A 20,064-nucleotide genomic window follows, 5' to 3' on the forward strand; every position below is an offset into this window, starting at 1 on the left:
TTTCAGTTGATTTTTTGTTATAAGTCAATCACCAAGCATTATAACTCAGTCGTCATATGAATCTACGAGACCTTTCGTTTTCTTTTAAGTATTATATAACTTAGCCGTGAAGTAATATAAATAAGACGTTTACTGTCAATAATGACGTGGAATCGTTTGCTGATGTGTATTTTTTTAATATTTTCGAAATTAAAAATAAAAAATAAACCGAGGGTGTGAATTGTAATTACACCTAAAACACTAAATATCTGAGAATTTTTAGAAAATGTATACATATAAAAAATAAACCAACTTTTCTATAACATTTATGCATATTTTTGTTGAAAGCAAAACTTTTGTTGGTGACCAAATATTATTCAAATCTATGCATACTTCTGTTCAGATTATAATAGTATTGTTGCAAAGTGTAGTTGTGGACCATACAAGTTACAATATGGTATTAAAATTAATTTTATTTCCTAAATTAGTTTAAGCTAATTTTTGTATTATAAAATGAATTCAAATGATTATGTACCCATCCATAGTAATAATACTCAACCATATAAAAATTGTTTTCGGTCAATGAAAATTATTTTTGGAGGAAGGGATTGACTAATTGAGTTAGTCAAAATGAACTAAATGAATACATTGAATTTAATATCATTGAATGGGAAACAAATCAGAGAGACTTATTTACTTGGAATCCGAACATTATATTGCACAGTACTTCCAAAACCAAGGGAGGAAAAAAACAAAATCAGGTTAAAAAGAAATCAACTTGTTGACAACAACAACAACAACAAAAATTTGCTTTGAAAATGAAAGCAAATTAATGTGTGAAATGTGAATGAAGGAAGAAGAAGAAGCCAATATTAACTCTCGTGTAAGTATTTTCAATTTAACTTTCATTGTTTTGTTTGATGTTTCTCGAATGCATCAGAAAGACTAATTTCGTGAAAAATGAATTGATGATCATAGCTGAAATGTTTGCTACTTTGTATTGTGGCTATGTGACTCTGTTCTTTCTAATGAGGTTAAACTTATTAGTTGAGAAACTATCATCAACGCACATTCAAGTTTATGTTCTACATTTTTTTATATATTCATTATTACTACTAATTAACATAATTTCAAGTTGTAGCAAGCTAATATGAGGAAAAACGTTACCGTATGTCATTACCGTTGAGTTTTGGTTTGCATTTAAGTAACTTCATGTAACCTACTTAATTACTTTGCATCTAGTTTCATATGTTTTTTCTTTTGCAATTGGTAGCAAATTAACTGTTTTTAATCAACCTGTAGATATTTATAAATAGGTGGATTTGGGGACCTAATTGTTTTACCACCTAACATGACTCTAGACTAACTTTTACAATTTTGCTATGAGAATAAAAGGCCAAATTCATATTTCTCGTGAGTGATCTCTAACCCAAGCATTTCATTATATATAATTCATTGATTAAAATTTTTCTCTGTTTAAATTATTTTTAAGATGAAGCCTTTTTCATCTTTGAACAAAGAAATCATTGTTTTTTGTAAATATATTTATATGATATAAATGCATCTTGTCTTCCTTTATATTCAGTTTTTTGCCAAATCAAAAGTGTTTTCTACACCCGATTTATTTAATTTGCTATACCATCCTTACATAGAGATTATTTTCTTATGTGGTGACAGTAAACACATTATTAATTTTTCTTTCGGCTATGTCACAGGCCTCAAATACAACGCCATCGAAGTCCCTAAACAGTATTTGGGATTTGAGCTATAGAAAAGCTCGCAATCAAGATTAATTAGAGGTAACGTTTTACTTACTTTCTTTTGTCTTTTGTCTTTTGTCATGAAGAAGGTGTAAATGTAGATAACCAAACATACACACACACACACACACATTAAGTTAAAACACACACATTTCATCTATATATGATTTGCTTCATACGCTTTACAATACTTAAAACGCAAAATATTCTTTCGATTTTATTCTATTCTTAAGCAAATAATATATTTGAGTTTTAGGAAGCGGAAAAAAGAGGAAGAGTGAATGCATATCTTTAGTTGGAAGAAATATTCAAATAAAGATGAAAGTAAACGCTACCAAAAACCTATCCACCACTCAAACCTCCCCAACCAAAACCCCATGACTTGGTTTATACCCTTTTACATACAATATCTAATCTCACAATGCATGAATCTATACCTTTATGCACTTATGTGGATTTTTTTTCAATCTTCCGCAAACTAACTACCATATCTATCTCTTTATTAGTCCTCTCTATATAAAAAATTAAGTCATGTATACAACGCCAAAAATTTAGTGATATTTTGAAGAAATTTTTCAAGGTAACTCATATATGATTAACTTTAGTATTCATTAAAACGTATTCGATATCTAGAGTTTGGATCTTTATAAACAACTAATACGTTATTGTGTAAACCGGTATAAAATATATAAGAGGAAATAAGGGGATCAAAGATGTATAAGAGTGCAAAATGTGTGACTCCCAATAGAAACGACAAAAGTTTGTATAATGTTTCATTAGTAACCTTAGTTAGGCCTTTCTCTTTCCATGTGCTAACAACATACGTATATATATAAATGTCTCACAAGCATTACCTTCAGCCATTCTCTTACTTGGCTCATTGGATTATAACAGGAAGAAACAATGGAGCTAAGGAAAACTCAAATGGCCATGTCGGTTTGCTTGGCGATGATAATGAGTCTAATGGTGAGTCAAGTGGTCTTCGCCGATAAATATTCAGGTTCAATGTCCCCTCATGACCGAAAATTGGCAGAAATGCAAGCCCTTAAAGCTTCATTGGTTCGTCGAAACCTACCGGCTATAGTATCTCCTCCTCCTACCCCTCCTCAGGTATATAATATAACCTTCTCTAATCATAATAATTATAGAGTCTGTGTACAGATTGTGTTTATTCAGAAGATTTTCATCTTTTATATGGACTTTGTTTGGTTTAATATATAAGATGAAAATGATGTAGGCAGTACCCGGTCCGCGAGTGTATCAAGTGATATCATATGGTGCCGATCCGACAGGGAAATTGGATAGCACGGGTGCGATATTAAAAGCTATGGAAGAAGCATTTGATGGTCCAAGTCATGGAGTGTTGATAGCAGGTATAAATGATCTCGGAGGAGCAAGAATCGATCTCCAAGGCGGAAGCTACTTAATCAGCCGTCCTCTCCGGTTTCCCTCAGCCGGCGCCGGAAATCTCCTCGTGAGTGTCTCTTATTTTCTTATATCATTTTTATTTATTTATCAAAACTATATTTTACAAATAGAGTTAGATTTCTCCGTACGTGTGATTTTTAATATACCGACAAGACAAAAGTCGTGTTCCTATAATAATATGTCTTCAAGGGCCGTCTATGTGACGTGATATGACATTTCATTCATATGTTATTATAAATAATTAAAGATGCTCTTATTAGGTTTGGTGAACCAAAGGTAAATCAATTTATAAGCTTCTTTTTTCTTTCACGAGAATAGAATGATTCCTTTCTTTCTATGCATGTGTTTCTATCTTAATTTCAAACATTATGACCTTTTTTTATAACTCTCCAACAAAAGAAGTTTCTTTCGGTTTGAAATTATTTATTTATGAGATTTGCTTTCGTTTTTATTTCGTTTGCATTTAGTAAATAGTACTTAAAATATTTAAAGTTTCCATCAAAGCTACAACTTTCTATACTTTATAGATACTTCCATGCATTTCTAAATTATTTAAAGTTGTTGGAAAAAAGCAAAACTCAGACTTGTTATTAAAATATGCTAGACAATTCGAAATAATTTAAGTCTTGTTAATAACGTTAACTTGTTCTTACTTTTACAATCATAACGTTATGCAGTCTTATTGATGGTTTGTTTTATTTAATTTCTTGACTTGTGTGACACGTCAGATCAGCGGAGGCACACTAAGAGCATCAAATGATTTCCCGATGGATAGGTACTTGATCGAACTAAACGACGAGAAGTCAAAACAACAATACATCTTCGAATACATAACTCTAAGAGATCTTCTCATCGACTGCAACTACCGCGGTGGAGCAATCGCCGTCATCAACTCTCTCCGAACAAGCATTGACAACTGTTACATCACCAGGTTCGGAGACACTGACGGTATTCTAGTCAAAAGAGGACACGAGACTTACATCCGAAACTCGTTTCTCGGTCAACACATAACCGCCGGTGGAGACAGAGGAGAGAGAAACTTTTCCGGCACCGCCGTGAACCTGATGGGTAACGATAACGCCGTTACTGACACAGTCATATTCTCCGCCAGGATCGGAGTAATGATATCGGGACAAGCGAACTTATTATCAGGAGTGCATTGTTATAACAAAGCAACCGGTTTCGGAGGAACCGGGATTTATTTGAAATTACCCGGTTTAACTCAAAACCGGATTGTGAATTCGTATATGGATTATACCGGTATCGTCGCGGAAGACCCGGTTCAGCTACAGATTTCAGGGACGTTTTTTCTGGGAGACGCGTTTATTGTGTTGAAATCGATAGCTGGATTGGTTCGAGGGGTTAACATTGTCGACAATATGTTTTCCGGTTCGGGTAATGGGGTCCCGATTGTGCAATTGGATCAGAGGAATACGGCGTTCGAGGACGTTGATCAGGTTGTCGTTGATCGGAACAGTGTGAACGGTATGGGAGCGAAATCAACGGTGGCTAAAGGATCGGTCGACGGAAACGGTACGTCTTGGACCGTTGATTTTAACCCGGTTTTGTTGTTCCCGGACATGATCAATCACGTGCAGTACACACTGGTGGCGAGTGAAGCTGGCGCGTTTCCGGTACACGCGGTAAGGAACGTATCTGGTAACCGAGTTGTCGTTGAGACAAACGCTCCTGTTGCTGCGACAGTTTATGTAACAGTGACTCAATGAGTTTAATGTCGTGTTTTTGCCGTAATAATGGTTTTAATAATTGGTAATTTAAACAAAAAAAATATTTATGATTGTGGTTTTTTATTGTAATTATTTCCTGCAAGGAGGAAATTTTAATTTTTTTGAAGTACTAATAATAAATGATAAAAACTCGAAAATTGTGAATACAGTGGAAGAGTTGTTGGCAGACATTTACTTGTGTTGTCTGAAAAGAAATTGAATGCAATGACTAATATAAACTTATACTTCTCAATGGAGTATGTTTTTGACCAAAAAACTCTATGCTCTATTTTTTCTATATACTAGAATTAAATTAAGTCACCTAATGTAATTGAAATTTTCTACAAAAGTTGGTGGTTATGAAAGAACGTATCAGAAGAAGGTTTTGATGCTCTGTGTTTTAAATGTAAAAAAGTTCAATTTATTTATCTTTCTACACTCAATCACCATTTTAAGTTATTAATTTACTTGTACGTCTTCGATTTATAATTCTGTAAGTTTTGTTTGGCACCAGAAACGTTTAAATACAGTACTTTATTTGCAAAGGAAAAAAAGTGTGTGAGTATCATTTTCTTATTAAATGATGAATAATTATGGAAAAAGCAAGCTTTATGACGAATAAAGTCTTGAGATAGTGAGATGGGGGTGTTAACAAGACTAGAACGAATTATTTTTATTTTCTCCTAGAATTCTCATTTTATATTTATTTATAATTTAGCACAAAAGAATAAAAATTCCTTAATGATAATTTAGTAGGAAATTTCGGAACATGAATTCTATTTTTTTGAAGTTTACTCATTTTGTTGGTTAGGAAAATGTTAAAACTCATTTTAAAATCATATAATAATATATTTTTCTACTGAAAAGATGGAACAACTAAACATCAATTACAGCTGAAAAAATCATATCAAGTTACTTTTGACATTTCAAATACTTTGATTTTTTTTTTTTGAACTTTCGCGGTGCAGGAACATGCATTGATCTTTGTTGGTGCGAGATTTAGCACCCATAATATACCAACCTAAATCGAAGGTAAACCAATTAATTCTAAAGATCAACTAAATAGTAAGCCTTTTTAGGACATCTAAACGGCCTACGATCAAAAGCACAACAAAACCAGCTAACCAACCCTCCAAATCGCCCCTAGATTCCGACATGATCATCAGAAAATGAAACTTTCTTAATATTCAATCTGAGATTTAAGTAAAATAGACTTATCTTGTAATTTAAAAGATTCATATAAATAGAGAGATATCCTCTCCAATATCAATCCAACAATTAATACAATAACCCTAGTTCTTTATTATCTTTGAGAGAAACTCTAGTTTGTTATTCAGAATATTTTAATTTCTTCTTATTTTTCTAACTTTGATTCAGTTATTTAAAAGAAAGATCTTATTTTTAAGTGAATTTGTTTTCCCATTTAAACAAATTCATTGAATTTCTCCTTTTAAACAAACCCAGGTTCTACAATCTTTATATTCTTTTTCATGCCTTTTCGCGTTTTCTTATGAATAAAGCAAAAACCATCTAAAGTGTTTCCGTTTAATAAAATTGGAACTCGAGTCAGTACATAGAAAAAATAAATCAAAATCTTTTAACAGAGACTATTATTATGCCTTTTAATAGGACACACAAACACACACGCTTATATCTACCCTGCATCTTCGTCATAATCATTCCTCACAAATCTTCTCCTCTCTCTCTCTCTCTTTCTCTCTCAAGAAGAAGAAACAAGATGAGACTCCATAGCTTTATAAGCTCGTTGCTACTGTTTCTGATCACAATTTCAATGGTGTTTGAAGAGACATTATCCTTGAGAAGAGACATGACCAAGCTTTTAAAGTTCCAAGAGAAGATCCAAGAACGGCTCGCAGTCGCTCCCACTCTCTCACCAGTTTCTTCTCCTCCTTCTTCTCACTCTCCCAAAATGGTAACTCGTACTATTCAGTTTATACTATTCAGTCGCATGTGTGTATGTAATTTGTGAGCGTGTGTGGGTTTGGTTTGTGCAGGTGGGGAAGGTGATCTATCCGATTGGTTACGGAGCTGACCCGACAGGTGGACGAGATAGTAGTGACGCAATACTTGAAGCTTTAACCGATGCTTTTCAGTTACAAACTGGACTTGAGATGCTTCCACGTGTTGCTGATTTAGGTGGTCTTGTTATTGATCTCCAAGGTGGCAGCTACATGATTGGAAAACCTCTCAGGTTCCCTTCCTCCGGCGGTGGAAATCTCGTGGTCAGTCCTTAGTTAAATCTTGAAATTTTTGGTGTAAATGTTTATATGTTTTACACACTTTTTGGGTGTAATTCAGGTAAAAGGTGGGACTTTCCGGGCATCGGAAGTGTTTCCCGGTGATAGGCATTTGGTCGAGCTCGTAGCATCAAACTCCGGGAAACCAATGAAAACGTCGCCGGAGTATTCTTTTTCCGATCGCAAAGACCAGAACTCCGGGATATCCTATGAGGATGTGACTTTTCAAGATGTTCTCTTCGACTCAAGCTTCCGAGGAGGTGGCATTTTGGTGATAGACTCAGCTCGTATTCGTATAACCAATTGCTACTTCCTCCATTTCACAACACAGGGGATTAAAGTCCAAGGAGGCCACGAGACATACATTTCAAACTCTTTCTTGGGGCAACATTCAACGGTAGGAGGAGACAGAGGAGAAAGAGGATTTACCGGAACAGGAATCGACATCTCGAGTAACGATAATGCCATTACAGATGTAGTGATCTTCTCAGCTGGGATAGGTATCTCTTTGAATGGTGGAGCGAATATGGTTACGGGCGTGCATTGCTACAACAAAGCTACATGGTTTGGTGGAATAGGCATTCTAGTGAAATCGCATTTAACGAGGATAGACAACTGTTACCTTGATTACACAGGTATAGTCATTGAAGATCCTGTTCACGTTCATGTCACAAACGCTTTGTTCTTAGGAGATGCAAACATCGTCTTGAGATCAGTACACGGGAGGATCTCCGGGGTAAACATTGTCAACAACATGTTTAGCGGTACTGCGAAAAACAACTTCCCTATTGTTAAGCTGGAAGGGGAGTTTCATGATATTGATCAAGTTGTGATTGATCAAAACAATGCTGAAGGGATGACACTGAAATCAACAACCGGAAAGGCCACGGTTTATGCAAATGGGACAAGATGGATTGCTGATTTTTCCCCTGTTTTGGTATTCCCAAACCGAATAAACCACTACCAGCATTCGTTTTTCTCTCAGTCCGGGCAGATTCCTGCAAATGCAGTGACCAATGTTTCCAACAATGTGGTAGTTGTAGAAACCGACAGAGCTGTAACTGGAACTGTGTCAGTTATTGTATACCAGTAAAATAAACAACATTCTTCATATTGATCATTTTCTCGTTGTAAATGAGGGAGCTTGATTCAACTTATAATTCTTTCAACAATCATATATCTATAATATAAAGTGGTTTATGCAAGTTCAGTTACAGTTTGGTGAACTAGATGCTAACAACTAATACCAACAATCAGCGACCTCATCATTAGTGGCTTCTTCTAGTTCTTGAGTCTTCTCAGGGGGACCAGAAGTCCTTGGCAACCCTTGGAAATCACGTTTCCTTGGTTTCGCAATGTCTAAATAAATCATCCTGCCATTGTACATCTGCAACAAAAAAATAGGATCATTCTAAACTCGTGTGATCCATTTAAGCTTTTGTTGAAAAGAAGCTTTTTGTTACCCGACGGTCCATGGTCTCAATGGCTAGAAAAGCATCATCCTGAGACTTGAATTGAATAAAAGCATAACCTTTTGATCTCTTCATTGACTCATCTTTAACAAGCTTAACTGTTTTTGAAAGATAAAAAAGAGTGAACTATATCAATTGCCATATAAACCTGAACCTTTTGAAGCAACAAAAACAGAGTCAAATGCAAACACACCTTCAGCTATCTCTCCAAAAGCCGAAAACTCCCTTTGTAGAAAATCTTCACTTGTGGAAAACGGTAAATCTGAAAATTTCAACGCGAACAAACATCAGAAATCACCTAAGCAACTTCAGTTTCACTAATGATTGCTAAGTTTCAGTACAAGAGCTAATCACATGTTACAAGTCACAATCCTAACTCAAATCCTCCACAAAATAAAACCAGAATCGAAAAATTTCTCCTGGAACAATAACATAAACCAAATCTAAAAAACAAAGAGAAGTTCAAAACTTACTTCTGACCATGATTTTGCTCGCGAGAGGGTAATTAAAAAGCGAAGCTTTAATCTTCGGAAACCTACGATTCCTGTAATTTGGTAGAGTAGATGAAGTAGCCACAAAGGAAGGGAAAGATAACGTCGCCGACCACATTATTATTCACAGTCGCCGGAGAAATAAAGAGAGAGAAGAAGAAGAAGAAGATATTTTAAAACCGTTGTTAGAGATTTCAAAAACGACAGCGTTTTAGTAAAAGCCTAAGGCCCAATGAACACGTATGGGTGTATCTGATCAAATCTGAAACTCTGTTCAACGATTTGAAAACATGTTTTTAAAAAAGGACTTAAAAGGAAATTTATTTATTTATTAACCTATTTGTAAAACCTCACACAAAAACCCTAATTTCATTTTTTCTCAAAAGCTTCCAGACACTTTGAGACTCTTCATCATTTCTCACTCCGACATCGATGGCTATGTTATCTCACCGTCTCCGACGAGCTTTACTCACGGCGACTTCCTATGTTAACCGATCAATTTCTCTCTCCCCAGCTTCCATTTCACCAGCGTCCGATTTCCATTCTGTGTCTTCGTCGGTGCTACAGAGATCTGTTTTAGGTAGATCGACTGAAGTAGCCACTCGAGCTCCGGCGAGACTGTATTCGACGAGGCAGCTGAAGCTTTACAAAGAAGGCGATGAGATAACGGAAGACACTGTGTTGTTCGAAGGGTGTGATTATAATCACTGGCTTATCACTATGGATTTCCCCAAGGATGATCCTAAGTCTCCTGAGGAAATGGTCGCTACCTATGAACAAACCTGCGCTCAAGGACTTGGTATCAGGTCAGTATATGCGTAGATTAAGTGAAGCTTCTTAGTTAGATTGGTTGCGTTGGGTTAATTTGTCCAAAAGATCAAGTTTTTAATTTAGTTGAGTATACTTATTGCTGCAGTCAGAAAATGTGAGAGAGTCACTGTTATGTAGCTTTGCTACAAATTTTGTGTATGTTCTTTGTGGCATTTGTATTGCTTTAGGCGTTTTTAATTGAATTTTTGTGGTGTTTATGGTTGAGTCAGTGTGGAAGAGGCCAAGCAAAGGATGTATGCTTGTAGCACAACAACTTACCAAGGTTTTCAGGCAACCATGACTGAACAAGAATCAGAAAAATTCAAGGGTATGTAGTTTTCTAATAATATATGTTCTGATTCTTTGAAGTAACTTTTTCACCAGATAGTGACTACTCCTACTCTGTTATATGGTATGTGAACAGATCTACCTGGAGTGGTCTTCATATTGCCAGATTCCTACATTGATCCCGTGAACAAAGAGTATGGAGGTGAGCTTTTGGGTTTTAGAAACTCGTCTCATTTTTGATTATAAACTCCTGGAACTTTACACTAATAGTATTGCTATTTTTTTTTTGGGCAAACACACTAATAATATTTGTGTTTCATTGTTTCCAGGAGACAAATACGAGAATGGAGTGATCACACACAGGCCACCACCAGTTCAGAATACCAGAATGAGACCCCGTCCTAGGTTTGACCGTTCACCGGGAGGAGGAGGAGGAGGAGGTCCTCAAAACTACCAAAGAAACCCACAGTATGGTCAGCAACCGCCAATGCAAGGTGGTGGAGGGAGCTATGGTTCTCAACAGAGCTATGGCCCTCCAGGACAAGGTCAGGGAACTCAAGCGCCTCCACCTCCATATCAGGCAGGGTACAACCAAGGCCCGAGATCTCCACCACCTCCGTATCAGGCAGGTTATAATCAAAGCCAGGGATCTCCAGTGCCTCCATACCAAGGGCCACAAGGCAGTTATGGTCAAGGCGGATCTGGGAACTATAACCAAGGGCCACAAGGAGGTTACAACCAAGGAGGACCTAGGAATTACAGTCCACAGGGAACTGGAAACTATGGTCCTGCACCGGGGGCTGGAAATACCAGTTATGGTCAGCCTGGTCATGGTCAGGGATATTCTGGAGCTGGAAATACCAGTTATGGTCAGCCTGGTCAGGGATATTCTGGACCTGGACAAGAGCACAATCAAACATTTCCACAGGCAGATCAGAGGAATCCAGACTGGAACAACAATAATCCAGCAGGCCAGCCCGGCCCTGATCAGGTAAGTGCTTTACCATAAATGAATCTTGCATTTTTCATGTACTCCATTTTCCACATATTTGTTACTGATATGATCCTGTGTTTCTCTTTCCACAGGGAAGAAGATACTAGACAGAGATCTGATGCATGATGCAGTGAATTGAGCTGAAAGAAGGAGAGGAGTGTCCAAGGCCTTTTATTAAGTTTTATAGTAAATATTTTTTAGTCATCTTTCTTCTTTGTAAGACAATAGTTTGCCCCTTTTTCTCCAAAGTTGAGCTTGATGAAAACGTTGTTGGTTGCATCTGTCGTTTAGAAACACTCTTGCAAAACGTTCTTTCTGAATCTAATCTACTTGATTTTATAAGAGTTTTGTGCTATCATATACACTAGAAGCTTTGAGATCAAAACGCAAACTCTAATCAGCAAATTGAATAGAGAAAAGACGAATTTTGTAAACAAACACTTGGTAACTCTTTACAAGGAGATTAATGTTTCTAAGGCTACGAGACAATACTTTCTTGTTTCTTCTTGACTGGTGGTGGTAGTTTTGGTAGCACCCAAGTAGGAGACTCGTTTAGCCACAGTGCTTCACCTGTCTCCTTGTGCTTGAAATCAGGGGCTTTTGCATTTCTCTACAACCAAATGAAACGATATCGTTAGTTTCTTCAAAAGGTTGATTAAGAAAAAACGAGAAACTGATATCAATATACTTACCTTGTCAATTCTATTGTCCCACCATTTATCCGGGTTTTGAACTAAGTCCTTCCATGATTCTTCTCCTACACCATCTCAGAATAGATTTCGGTTAATTGAAATATACATGAACAGAAGCCACATATATGTACTCAACTTTCTTTCTGTAGTTTCATACAAACATGGAAAAGATTGGAAACTTTACCTTTAAGTTGTTTCACTACTCTGCCCTTAGGGACAAGAACATCAAATTCAAGTCCTTCAATTTTCTGCAAAACCCAGTGAGGAGCCTTATTGAGCCACAGTGAGAGACTACTGTCCTTGCTCTTGAAATCAGGATGCCTTGGTTTTACCTATATGCAGAAACCACAACCGAGAAGTGAAAACGAGTAGAGAGATTTAGCAGACACCATATCAAAAGAATGGGAGTGAGATAATGATGAATAGTCAAAGCACATTGGGCATTTACCAATCCATTGACTTTATTTTCCCGGTGATCCCACCATTCTTTAGGATTTTCAATGAGGTGATTCCAAGAATCTGAAGCTTCATCCATGACTACGTCCTTCTTAACTCTAGCTAGAGAGTCAAAAATTTATCAACCCACTAGCATTGAGAGTTAAGAACAGTTGTATGCCAAGAGAGAGTTCACAAGAAAATGCTTTTTTCGACAAAACCCATTACAAAAGGAAAACTTACTAGCTGCCTAAGAGCTTTGCTTAGATCTAAGACAGGCACATATCATAGGTTCACAAAACAGAGTTCTGTACCACACATTGAAAAACAATCAATTGGAAACGTTACATGTGACATACCAGGCTGCTTCTTGATGCCAGTTTCAACCTTCTCAGATGATGAAATAACCATAGACGGAGAAGTAGGCTGTAAGAAGTTAAGATTCTGAACCAACACCTGTGTAACCAAAGCAACCACCTTAAAAGTTACAACGATACTATGAAAACTATTCACACAGACTCAATGAGAAAACAAAACCATATCAAAAAGATAATCTAATCAACATAGTACTCGCTTCACACAAGTTATAAAGTTTCTCATCTAAGGCTCACACCTGAACATTGGCTTGCGCATAAGTCATATTGGGAGGAGGAGTATCTATAAATAGCTTCCCAGAAACATGAATCTGATCGTCTTTTTTAATAAACTGAGCTGCGGTTTTCGCTAAATCACCTTCAAATATAATCGGAATCCTGACAACCAAATCCAAAACCATTTTAATATGAATCACAGACAAAGTTACAAAACAATAAAAATCTCATCTTTGAGTAGTAAATAGAGTGGAGAAAGTACCAGAAAGCAGATGAGTCTGAAGCAGACCTCTGGGAAATAACAGTACCAGCCCAGAATTTACCATCAGAAGAAGCTTCGAATTGAACAGGCTGATCAACAAACCCAACCAGATTAACCCAATTCGCCACTTCAGTCTCGTAAGCTATCTCATTTGGCCGAGCCAATCCATTCTCCGCCGTCGCTGTAACTGGCGCAACAATCTCCGGCGGTTTCACCACCTCCGGAGTTTTGGCTCTTTTTCTCTTCCCGCCAGCTCCGTTTTTACCGTCGACGGCCGCCGCAGCAGTGTAGAAACGGATTTGCGGCGGAGAGGTTATCCGTTTTCCGGTAAGGGTTTCCGAAGGTCTGGGATGAAAAAATGGCGAACATTCGATTCTCGCCAACGATTTGGAAATCAAATTCATCTTTTCATGAGAAAGATGACTAAAATAAAAATCCCTAATTTGCGAGAAACCCTAATTTTGTTTCTTCAAAGGGTTTAAGGAAACAAAAGGGGGAAAAATTTTCAGACAGTGATTTGATGATTACTACTGTCGTTTTGATTGGCGCGGAAGGTAACTTGGTATCTTAATTATTCAGTTTAATTCACGGATTCAATTGGGCCTTATATGGGCCTCGATATTAGGATTTTTTTTTTTTTTTTGTTTCTTTCTTTTCTTTACATCTGGCTACGGGATCATTCTTGTATCTGTGGGAGAGTCAAAGCATTGTTGCCCAATTGATAAAGTCATATATTTTAAGGATTTTGGCTAAATCAACTCGATCAACAAATTAGTAGCTCTTTATCGTACGTCGCTCTTTTTTTTTTTCAATAGATTCCTCATCAATCACATATAGTATAGCTAATTCTCTTAATAGATTTAGGTATCATGAGTAAACCGAGATGGTTTCAAGTATTAACAGAAGAAAACTTAGATGGAAACTGCGAAAAGCATTCTTGTGGTTTCCGAAAAAACATCTTCAGGTTCGAGTCATGTGATGTGGTGTGCGTCGAGGGCTTAGATCCGTACCATATTCAACCTTATGTTCGAGTATGTTCTAATTTAAATGTATAGACTATACGCCCTAATTATATATCTTCATACTTATCATAAATATTTGCATCTTTGAATTAATGCAGGTGTTCACCATGTTTGATCTAAACGCCATTGAATTGGACCAAATCTCTGATCTCTTTGATTGTTCCCAAATTCAAGTAACAAAAATATACAAATTACCCCCCTTCTATCAATTTCTCTAAAGTCATTTATTTAATCACATGACATGATTGATTTTTTTTTTTTTTTTTTTTTTTACAGAATAATGGTTACGTTGGAGGGAAGGAGATGATAGCGTTGAGGCCATGGCGAGACTGTGTAAGATCTACAGAAGGTTGCACCAAACATGTCGGTGGGATTAATTCCAAGTTCTGCTCTTTTACATGCAAAATCGAACATGTTTTGGAGCATTAAGGTGATTTGTCCAGCATTGCTAGACGTTGGTCGGAGAATGATTTGAGAGAAACGTCCGAACATGTTGGTGATCTATCAGTCCATCCTTGTGGTGATCCAGAGAGAATCTTTCCATTCAAGAAGAGGTCTCGAAAAAGAAGAGAGTTTTTTGACAGCGACGAAGACATCTATGCATCTTACTAGTTTTAGAGATATCTCTTAATTAGTTCTACACATTGTTCACAGGATTTTTTTTTTTTTTTTTTTTTTTTTTTTGTGTGGATATATAGATATAGATCTTAAGCTTAAGATCAGGAGATTGTTTAGTCTTTGGCTAGAAAACTACATATGAGAATCCCTTACTACAATAACCGAAGCTATGCTAGTTAAGCACAAAATTAAACATCCTGCAACTGTGTACAAGTACAACCTAACAAGTCAGCGCATGATGAAGGCATGCCAAATGAGACATTGGCTAAACATAAATTAATTGTTTGTTAGAGTGATGGGTGCGTATAAACTTAGAACTAGTATCGCGTATCGTGAAAAAAAAAACAAAAAGCTAAACAGCTAAACGCTATGCACGTAAGAACACGTAGATTGATTTGATTTCGGTCATCATTTCGTAAATTGACATGTAAAGACAAAAGTCTCACCTTTCACGCTATAGCCGCATTTATCAAAATTCATAAAATACAATAACGTTTTTATTTTGTTAGGTGCAGAGCCGGCCGAGAGGCCAAGCAAGCCAAATGGCTTGCGGCCGTACGTAATAAAATCAAAATTTCGGCCATTTTCTACAAATGTTTTTCTTAGGCCAGTGGTTAAGTTGTCGTGTTATTATCACCACTATTCAGGTTCAAACCCCATAAGCTGCATTTAGTGTGTTTAGTTTTTTTTTGGCTTGTAGCCCTACAAAGTTCAGCGCTGGCTCTAGGTGATGATACAATTAAAATTTTAGCTAGGATTTTTATTGACTTGGTCGTTGTTTTGCTTCTCTAGGAAGTTAATTGTCCTTACTTGAATGCTCAAGGGTCACTTAATCATTTCTTAATTTTAACAATTGCTATCAACAACAGTTTGCATGATTTTTTTGATAACTAGAGTAAATCTAAACTGAAATTTCAAACTAATTTATATTATGGAAATACATATATATATTTTTAAACTGAATAGTTTTGATATTTACAACATTTATAATATATATTTTTAAACGATAACAATTTTTATCTGATCATTGTTCATTGAAACTGATCTATAAGATAAATCATTTACTGATTTACTTTACTCTATCCTTTCGAACAAATTTTTGGACCACGCGTTTTTGGTTATTTTGCATTACATAATACAAATGAATTCTATATTCACATTATATAATGGAATAATATACACGTATGATATATTTCTATTCATAATCTATAGGACATTTTTAGCTTAAAATGTTAGAAAAATCTACGCGTGTTGATCAGGTAATGAATTGAATTGAAAAATTAAAGGTTTTTCCAAGTCCAACCATTCTCATATCCTTAATGGAGTTCCGACGATGATATGACTTGTTTGATGATTACCAAAATCGTTAAGTGATTGTTGTACGAAAGATGATTACAGATAATCTAGTTTCTTTATAAAAAATTGTATAGTCGGATTAATAATACCACATGAACGAATATTGAACCAAATGGGTCGGATACCTATTACACGTATGAAAACTTAGATAAAAATATTTAATCAGGTCATATGAACCACGGGATCTAAGTTATAACTTCTAAGCATGTGACTGAAATGTGAACAGAATTTAACAATAGTTGATGCAAAGTTGACTTTATGATATATACATAATTAGGACGACTGGTCATAAACTTTGACCATGAAATACGAGTAAAGTTTTGACTGCAGAAATGGTACAATTGACGATGCTTTTGGCCGTTTCTTTTATTCATTCTCTTTGTCGGCTTCGCGGAGGAGATTACAGCATAAAATAACTCTCCTATGTTTTGTTAACTCCTCGCCATTACGATATTTTACGCGTTGTATATGACAAAGTCTCCGACATCTTCTTACAGCTTCACTTAATTCGGTTCTGTTAGTCAGTACTTTTCCATGTTTAATTATGATATTTTTATTTATATTTTATTTAGTTCACACTTCACACACAGGCATATTACTAAAGTAAACATAAACAATTACACAATAGTAACATTACGATAAACGAAGTGATGTCCCACTACCAGACGCACTTTAACAAAAAAAAAAAAAAATTATGATAAACCAGGAAATTTCATTTCATGATCGCGCGGTTGTGAATCTTGTGATAGTGTCTTCGAAATTTATTTTTATTTACATAGCACGTGGTAACGTAAGCGCATACGAAAACATATTTTTTGTTCTATATATACATTAATTATTTGAAGATTCAAAAGGTGGTTAAAGATTACAAAAGGTTAGAGAAATTATACTGACAAATATTGGTGAAAAGTACATGTAATTTCGAAATCCCTATTTTAAAGTATTGCAAATAATCTACACTACGCATAAACAAGACAAAAGCATTGTGTAGTATGTTATTTAAAAGCCGACCCAGCTTAAACCTTTTAAACTTTAGGTCAATCACCATACTAAATCAGTATTATAAGTATTCAACCAGATAATTGAGTCAAGTGATTCGTACAAAATTTTACATAATCTAATAATAAAACATATATTATTTTATTCAACAAATATTATTAGAAAATGCTCACTGGAATTGTAAAGCCATATTTCCAAAACACTTATTCTTCCCCTAAGTAACATTCATAATAATCATCTTTAATATCTAATGACTAAAAAAAGCAAGCTATATTATAAGTCAAGATCTCTCATCATGAACTCCTCCAACGTTGCCGTCTCACGTTGGAAATCATGATAATAATCCATGTGATCCATACTATCATCATAACTACTATTCCCGGAATATTCCCTCGGAAGATCATGATAATGGTCTTGATCATCGTACCCGCTTCCATGAACCGCCGAATTAGTTTCCTCTCCTAGCTGGTACGACATCGCTGATTCTGTACCTGACCAAGTCACGTGATGCTGCTCGTTACTTACGTGTTGGTTAAGCACGTTATCATGATCGAAATTACTCCTATCGTGGGCGACCGGAAAGATAGTTTCTCTAGAGATTGTAGTTGGAGATCGGAAATCCAGAGTCACTGGACCATTTCTGCGGTTGGATTCACCTCCCGAAGAACGTCCGGTAAATTTCTGAACCAAGGCTCGAAAATTGCTAGGGTTAGCGTTTAGGAGGGTCGTTGGTATGGCTCTCCTCGAAGCCCTAGATCTCCTTCCCGCAGCTTCTTGTGCCGCTGCACTCTCTCCAAGGAACGATCCTGATGATGACGCCATGTTAGTGGCGTTGAAGCACGGAGTAATCTCTTGAATTTGCTGTTGTTCATAGTGTTGTAACCACTGGTCTTCTCTAAAGTTGTTCATCGAACTTTTTAATTTTTATCGTCAATTTTTTTTCTTTTCTTTGGTGTATACATTGCATTGAAGATAGGATTAAGGTTTACTTTATATGCGGGGAGGAGACGTAACTCTTGATGGTCGTTGACGTTGACTTGTACCATCAAGATTTTAATAGGTTTTGTATATAAATAGCTTTAATCGAATTAATTGGGCAGTGTGTAAACTAGTATTTGAATATATGTATTAGCATAATGTTTTCTTAATTTAACTAACTTATGGTATAGAAAATTTATTCATAAGAGCGTTAAGTTGTATGTAAGGTTAATTTCAATACTTTATTCATATATGTGCAAAAAATATGACTAGTATTTTAGGTGGATAGAGAGGGAGTGATAATGTCATTATGAAAATAATTTAACAGAAAGCGACAAATGGTGATCAAGCATGATTTTATAGCTTGGAAGACTTGACTTTGATGATTTCCTTGTCTCTTCGGTTCTCTTGATCGTTTACTGGTCAATGCATCTTTTATATATTGTTTTATAACCTAATAATGTTCTCATGATTATGATATTACAGTTTGTATGATGAATGACATTTAACATATTACCAAGTCTATGGTAACTTTGAAAATTTTATCGTCATTATATACTTGCTGAAAAAGAAAACTATCTCTATGTAATAATTTTTTATTAAAAAAAATATTGTTTCTAATTTAGTCAAAACTCTATATTTCTTTTTTTTTTCTTGGTAGACCAGACCAGTAATTCATACTTCTTTTCAAAGACCGAGCTTTTTAAATGATAATGTAGAAAGTTTAGAATGGAACCATTTTATGGTCTCTTTTTTCTTTTTTTTTCAAACACGAGCGACTGCATTAATCTTTGCTTCAGACTCAAGAAAATACATACTGCAGCAAACTCCCAGTTTAGAAAAGTAGTTCCTAACGATTGTTGTTGATATGGTGTGATCAGCAATGACGAGAGAAGCTGCTTACGTCGTTACAAGTTTAAGATTATATAATATAAACTCAACTATAAAAGAACGATTTTATTGTTGTGTATATCATTCCAACGTGATACAGTACTTCTCCCGTCAATTATGCTACTTTATTATAAGAAAAATCACGCTTAAGTATATGTTTTGTCATTTTTTATAGAACCCTAAAGTAGATTTAGTTACCGTTAATGAGCTGTCACTTGTCCGTCAATTAGGCGGTGGGTTTATTTGATGAAGCTTCCTCTCGTTCCCAAAAAAAATATACAAACATTTATAAACTATATATATATATATATATATTATGTACAATACAGTACTGTAATACCCAAATTAACAATTCTACATAGAATATTCAAATAGTTTTGATTTGAATTACAATATTTATCATAACTTCCATTACATAAGGATATCCTTTTATTTCTTTGCAGGTAGCAAAAATCATGAATACTTATATGATTCCATGACTATTTGGTATAGACAACGAAATCTTTGGTACGGATCGGACTAGCTTCACAGTATATAAAACAAAACAAAAATGTCAATGACAAAAACTATACAAATACAGCCAATAGAAGATGTCTTGAAGAGTCAATCGTGAGTTGGTCAAACGTATTGACCATAAACCACAATACTCAGTTCTCACCAATGTTCGAGCTAGGAACTACGAAAAATATTAATATTTTAGGTGGATGGAGATGGAGTGATAAAAGAAAACAATTTTATAGGAAGCTCGACAAATGGTGATAACATCAAGCATGATCCTATAGCTACTAGCTAGGAAGACTTGACTTTGATGATTTCCTGTCTCTTCGATTCGTTTACTAGTCAATGCATCTTATATAATCTATATACAGTACTATTTTATAAACGAACTAATTTTCTCATGATTATGATATCAAATTAATATATAATGAAATGCTATTTATTATTATTATTATTATTTTTTTTCAACAAAAAATCAGCTCAGACTCAAATGAAAGCTATTTAGACTCACATTTT

At 35.4% G+C, this 20,064-nt stretch overlaps 6 protein-coding genes and 1 pseudogene across 8 annotated transcripts; 4 read left to right on the forward strand and 3 right to left on the reverse strand.

The window, feature by feature from the left end:
- The first annotated feature begins 699 nt into the window (after window positions 1-699).
- On the forward strand, window positions 700-5,147 carry LOC104723026 (polygalacturonase QRT3). Of its 2 annotated transcripts, XM_087471608.1 has the most exons (5): window positions 700-862; window positions 1,695-1,778; window positions 2,634-2,849; window positions 2,977-3,213; window positions 3,896-5,147. In XM_087471608.1, exons 3-5 carry the CDS (start codon window positions 2,643-2,645, stop codon window positions 4,892-4,894), a joined length of 1,443 nt encoding a protein of 480 aa, XP_087327734.1. In that variant the 5' UTR covers window positions 700-862; window positions 1,695-1,778; window positions 2,634-2,642; the 3' UTR covers window positions 4,895-5,147. The 2 variants fall into 2 exon arrangements, with proteins under 2 accessions (XP_087327734.1, XP_010439621.2); XM_010441319.3 differs by lacking the exons at window positions 700-862; window positions 1,695-1,778 and adding an exon at window positions 2,175-2,319.
- Window positions 5,148-6,431: 1,284 nt separating this feature from the next.
- On the forward strand, window positions 6,432-8,357 carry LOC104723027 (polygalacturonase QRT3-like). The gene is made up of 3 exons (XM_010441320.3): window positions 6,432-6,827; window positions 6,910-7,137; window positions 7,214-8,357. Exons 1-3 carry the CDS (start codon window positions 6,510-6,512, stop codon window positions 8,243-8,245), a joined length of 1,578 nt encoding a protein of 525 aa, XP_010439622.2. The 5' UTR covers window positions 6,432-6,509; the 3' UTR covers window positions 8,246-8,357.
- On the reverse strand, window positions 8,248-9,339 carry LOC104723028 (small RNA-binding protein 11, chloroplastic-like). Its single transcript, XM_010441321.3, has 4 exons — window positions 9,098-9,339; window positions 8,818-8,886; window positions 8,616-8,722; window positions 8,248-8,539 (listed from the first exon to the last, which is right to left on the reverse strand). Exons 1-4 carry the CDS (start codon window positions 9,231-9,233, stop codon window positions 8,393-8,395), a joined length of 459 nt encoding a protein of 152 aa, XP_010439623.2. The 5' UTR covers window positions 9,234-9,339; the 3' UTR covers window positions 8,248-8,392.
- Window positions 9,340-9,428: 89 nt separating this feature from the next.
- Window positions 9,429-11,549, forward strand: LOC104723031 (multiple organellar RNA editing factor 1, mitochondrial-like). The gene is made up of 5 exons (XM_010441323.3): window positions 9,429-9,921; window positions 10,156-10,253; window positions 10,350-10,415; window positions 10,543-11,204; window positions 11,300-11,549. The coding sequence occupies exons 1-5, from the start codon at window positions 9,548-9,550 to the stop codon at window positions 11,312-11,314; spliced, it is 1,215 nt and encodes a 404-aa protein (XP_010439625.2). The 5' UTR covers window positions 9,429-9,547; the 3' UTR covers window positions 11,315-11,549.
- LOC104723030 (protein OSB2, chloroplastic) lies at window positions 11,520-13,762 on the reverse strand. Of its 2 annotated transcripts, none has more exons than XR_015572090.1 (7): window positions 13,187-13,730; window positions 12,948-13,086; window positions 12,694-12,790; window positions 12,348-12,453; window positions 12,084-12,231; window positions 11,900-11,964; window positions 11,520-11,817 (listed from the first exon to the last, which is right to left on the reverse strand). XR_015572090.1 is itself a non-coding variant. In XM_010441322.3 (7 exons), the coding sequence occupies exons 1-7, from the start codon at window positions 13,588-13,590 to the stop codon at window positions 11,686-11,688; spliced, it is 1,095 nt and encodes a 364-aa protein (XP_010439624.1). In that variant the 5' UTR covers window positions 13,591-13,762; the 3' UTR covers window positions 11,520-11,685. The 2 variants fall into 2 exon arrangements, 1 of the variants encoding a protein (XP_010439624.1); XM_010441322.3 differs by having other exon boundaries at window positions 12,348-12,457; window positions 13,187-13,762.
- Window positions 13,763-14,055: 293 nt separating this feature from the next.
- LOC147933853 (uncharacterized) lies at window positions 14,056-14,831 on the forward strand (annotated as a pseudogene).
- A 2,472-nt stretch (window positions 14,832-17,303) lies between these two features.
- Window positions 17,304-18,323, reverse strand: LOC104723032 (uncharacterized). Its single transcript, XM_010441324.3, has one exon. The coding sequence runs from the start codon at window positions 18,088-18,090 to the stop codon at window positions 17,455-17,457; it is 636 nt and encodes a 211-aa protein (XP_010439626.1). The 5' UTR covers window positions 18,091-18,323; the 3' UTR covers window positions 17,304-17,454.
- Between the last annotated feature and the right edge of the window lie 1,741 nt (window positions 18,324-20,064).

The sequence above is a fragment of the Camelina sativa genome, chromosome 11 (assembly GCF_030686135.1).
Source record: "Camelina sativa cultivar CO46 ecotype springtype chromosome 11, ASM3068613v1".
In the NCBI taxonomy this organism is placed as follows: domain Eukaryota; kingdom Viridiplantae; phylum Streptophyta; class Magnoliopsida; order Brassicales; family Brassicaceae; genus Camelina; species Camelina sativa.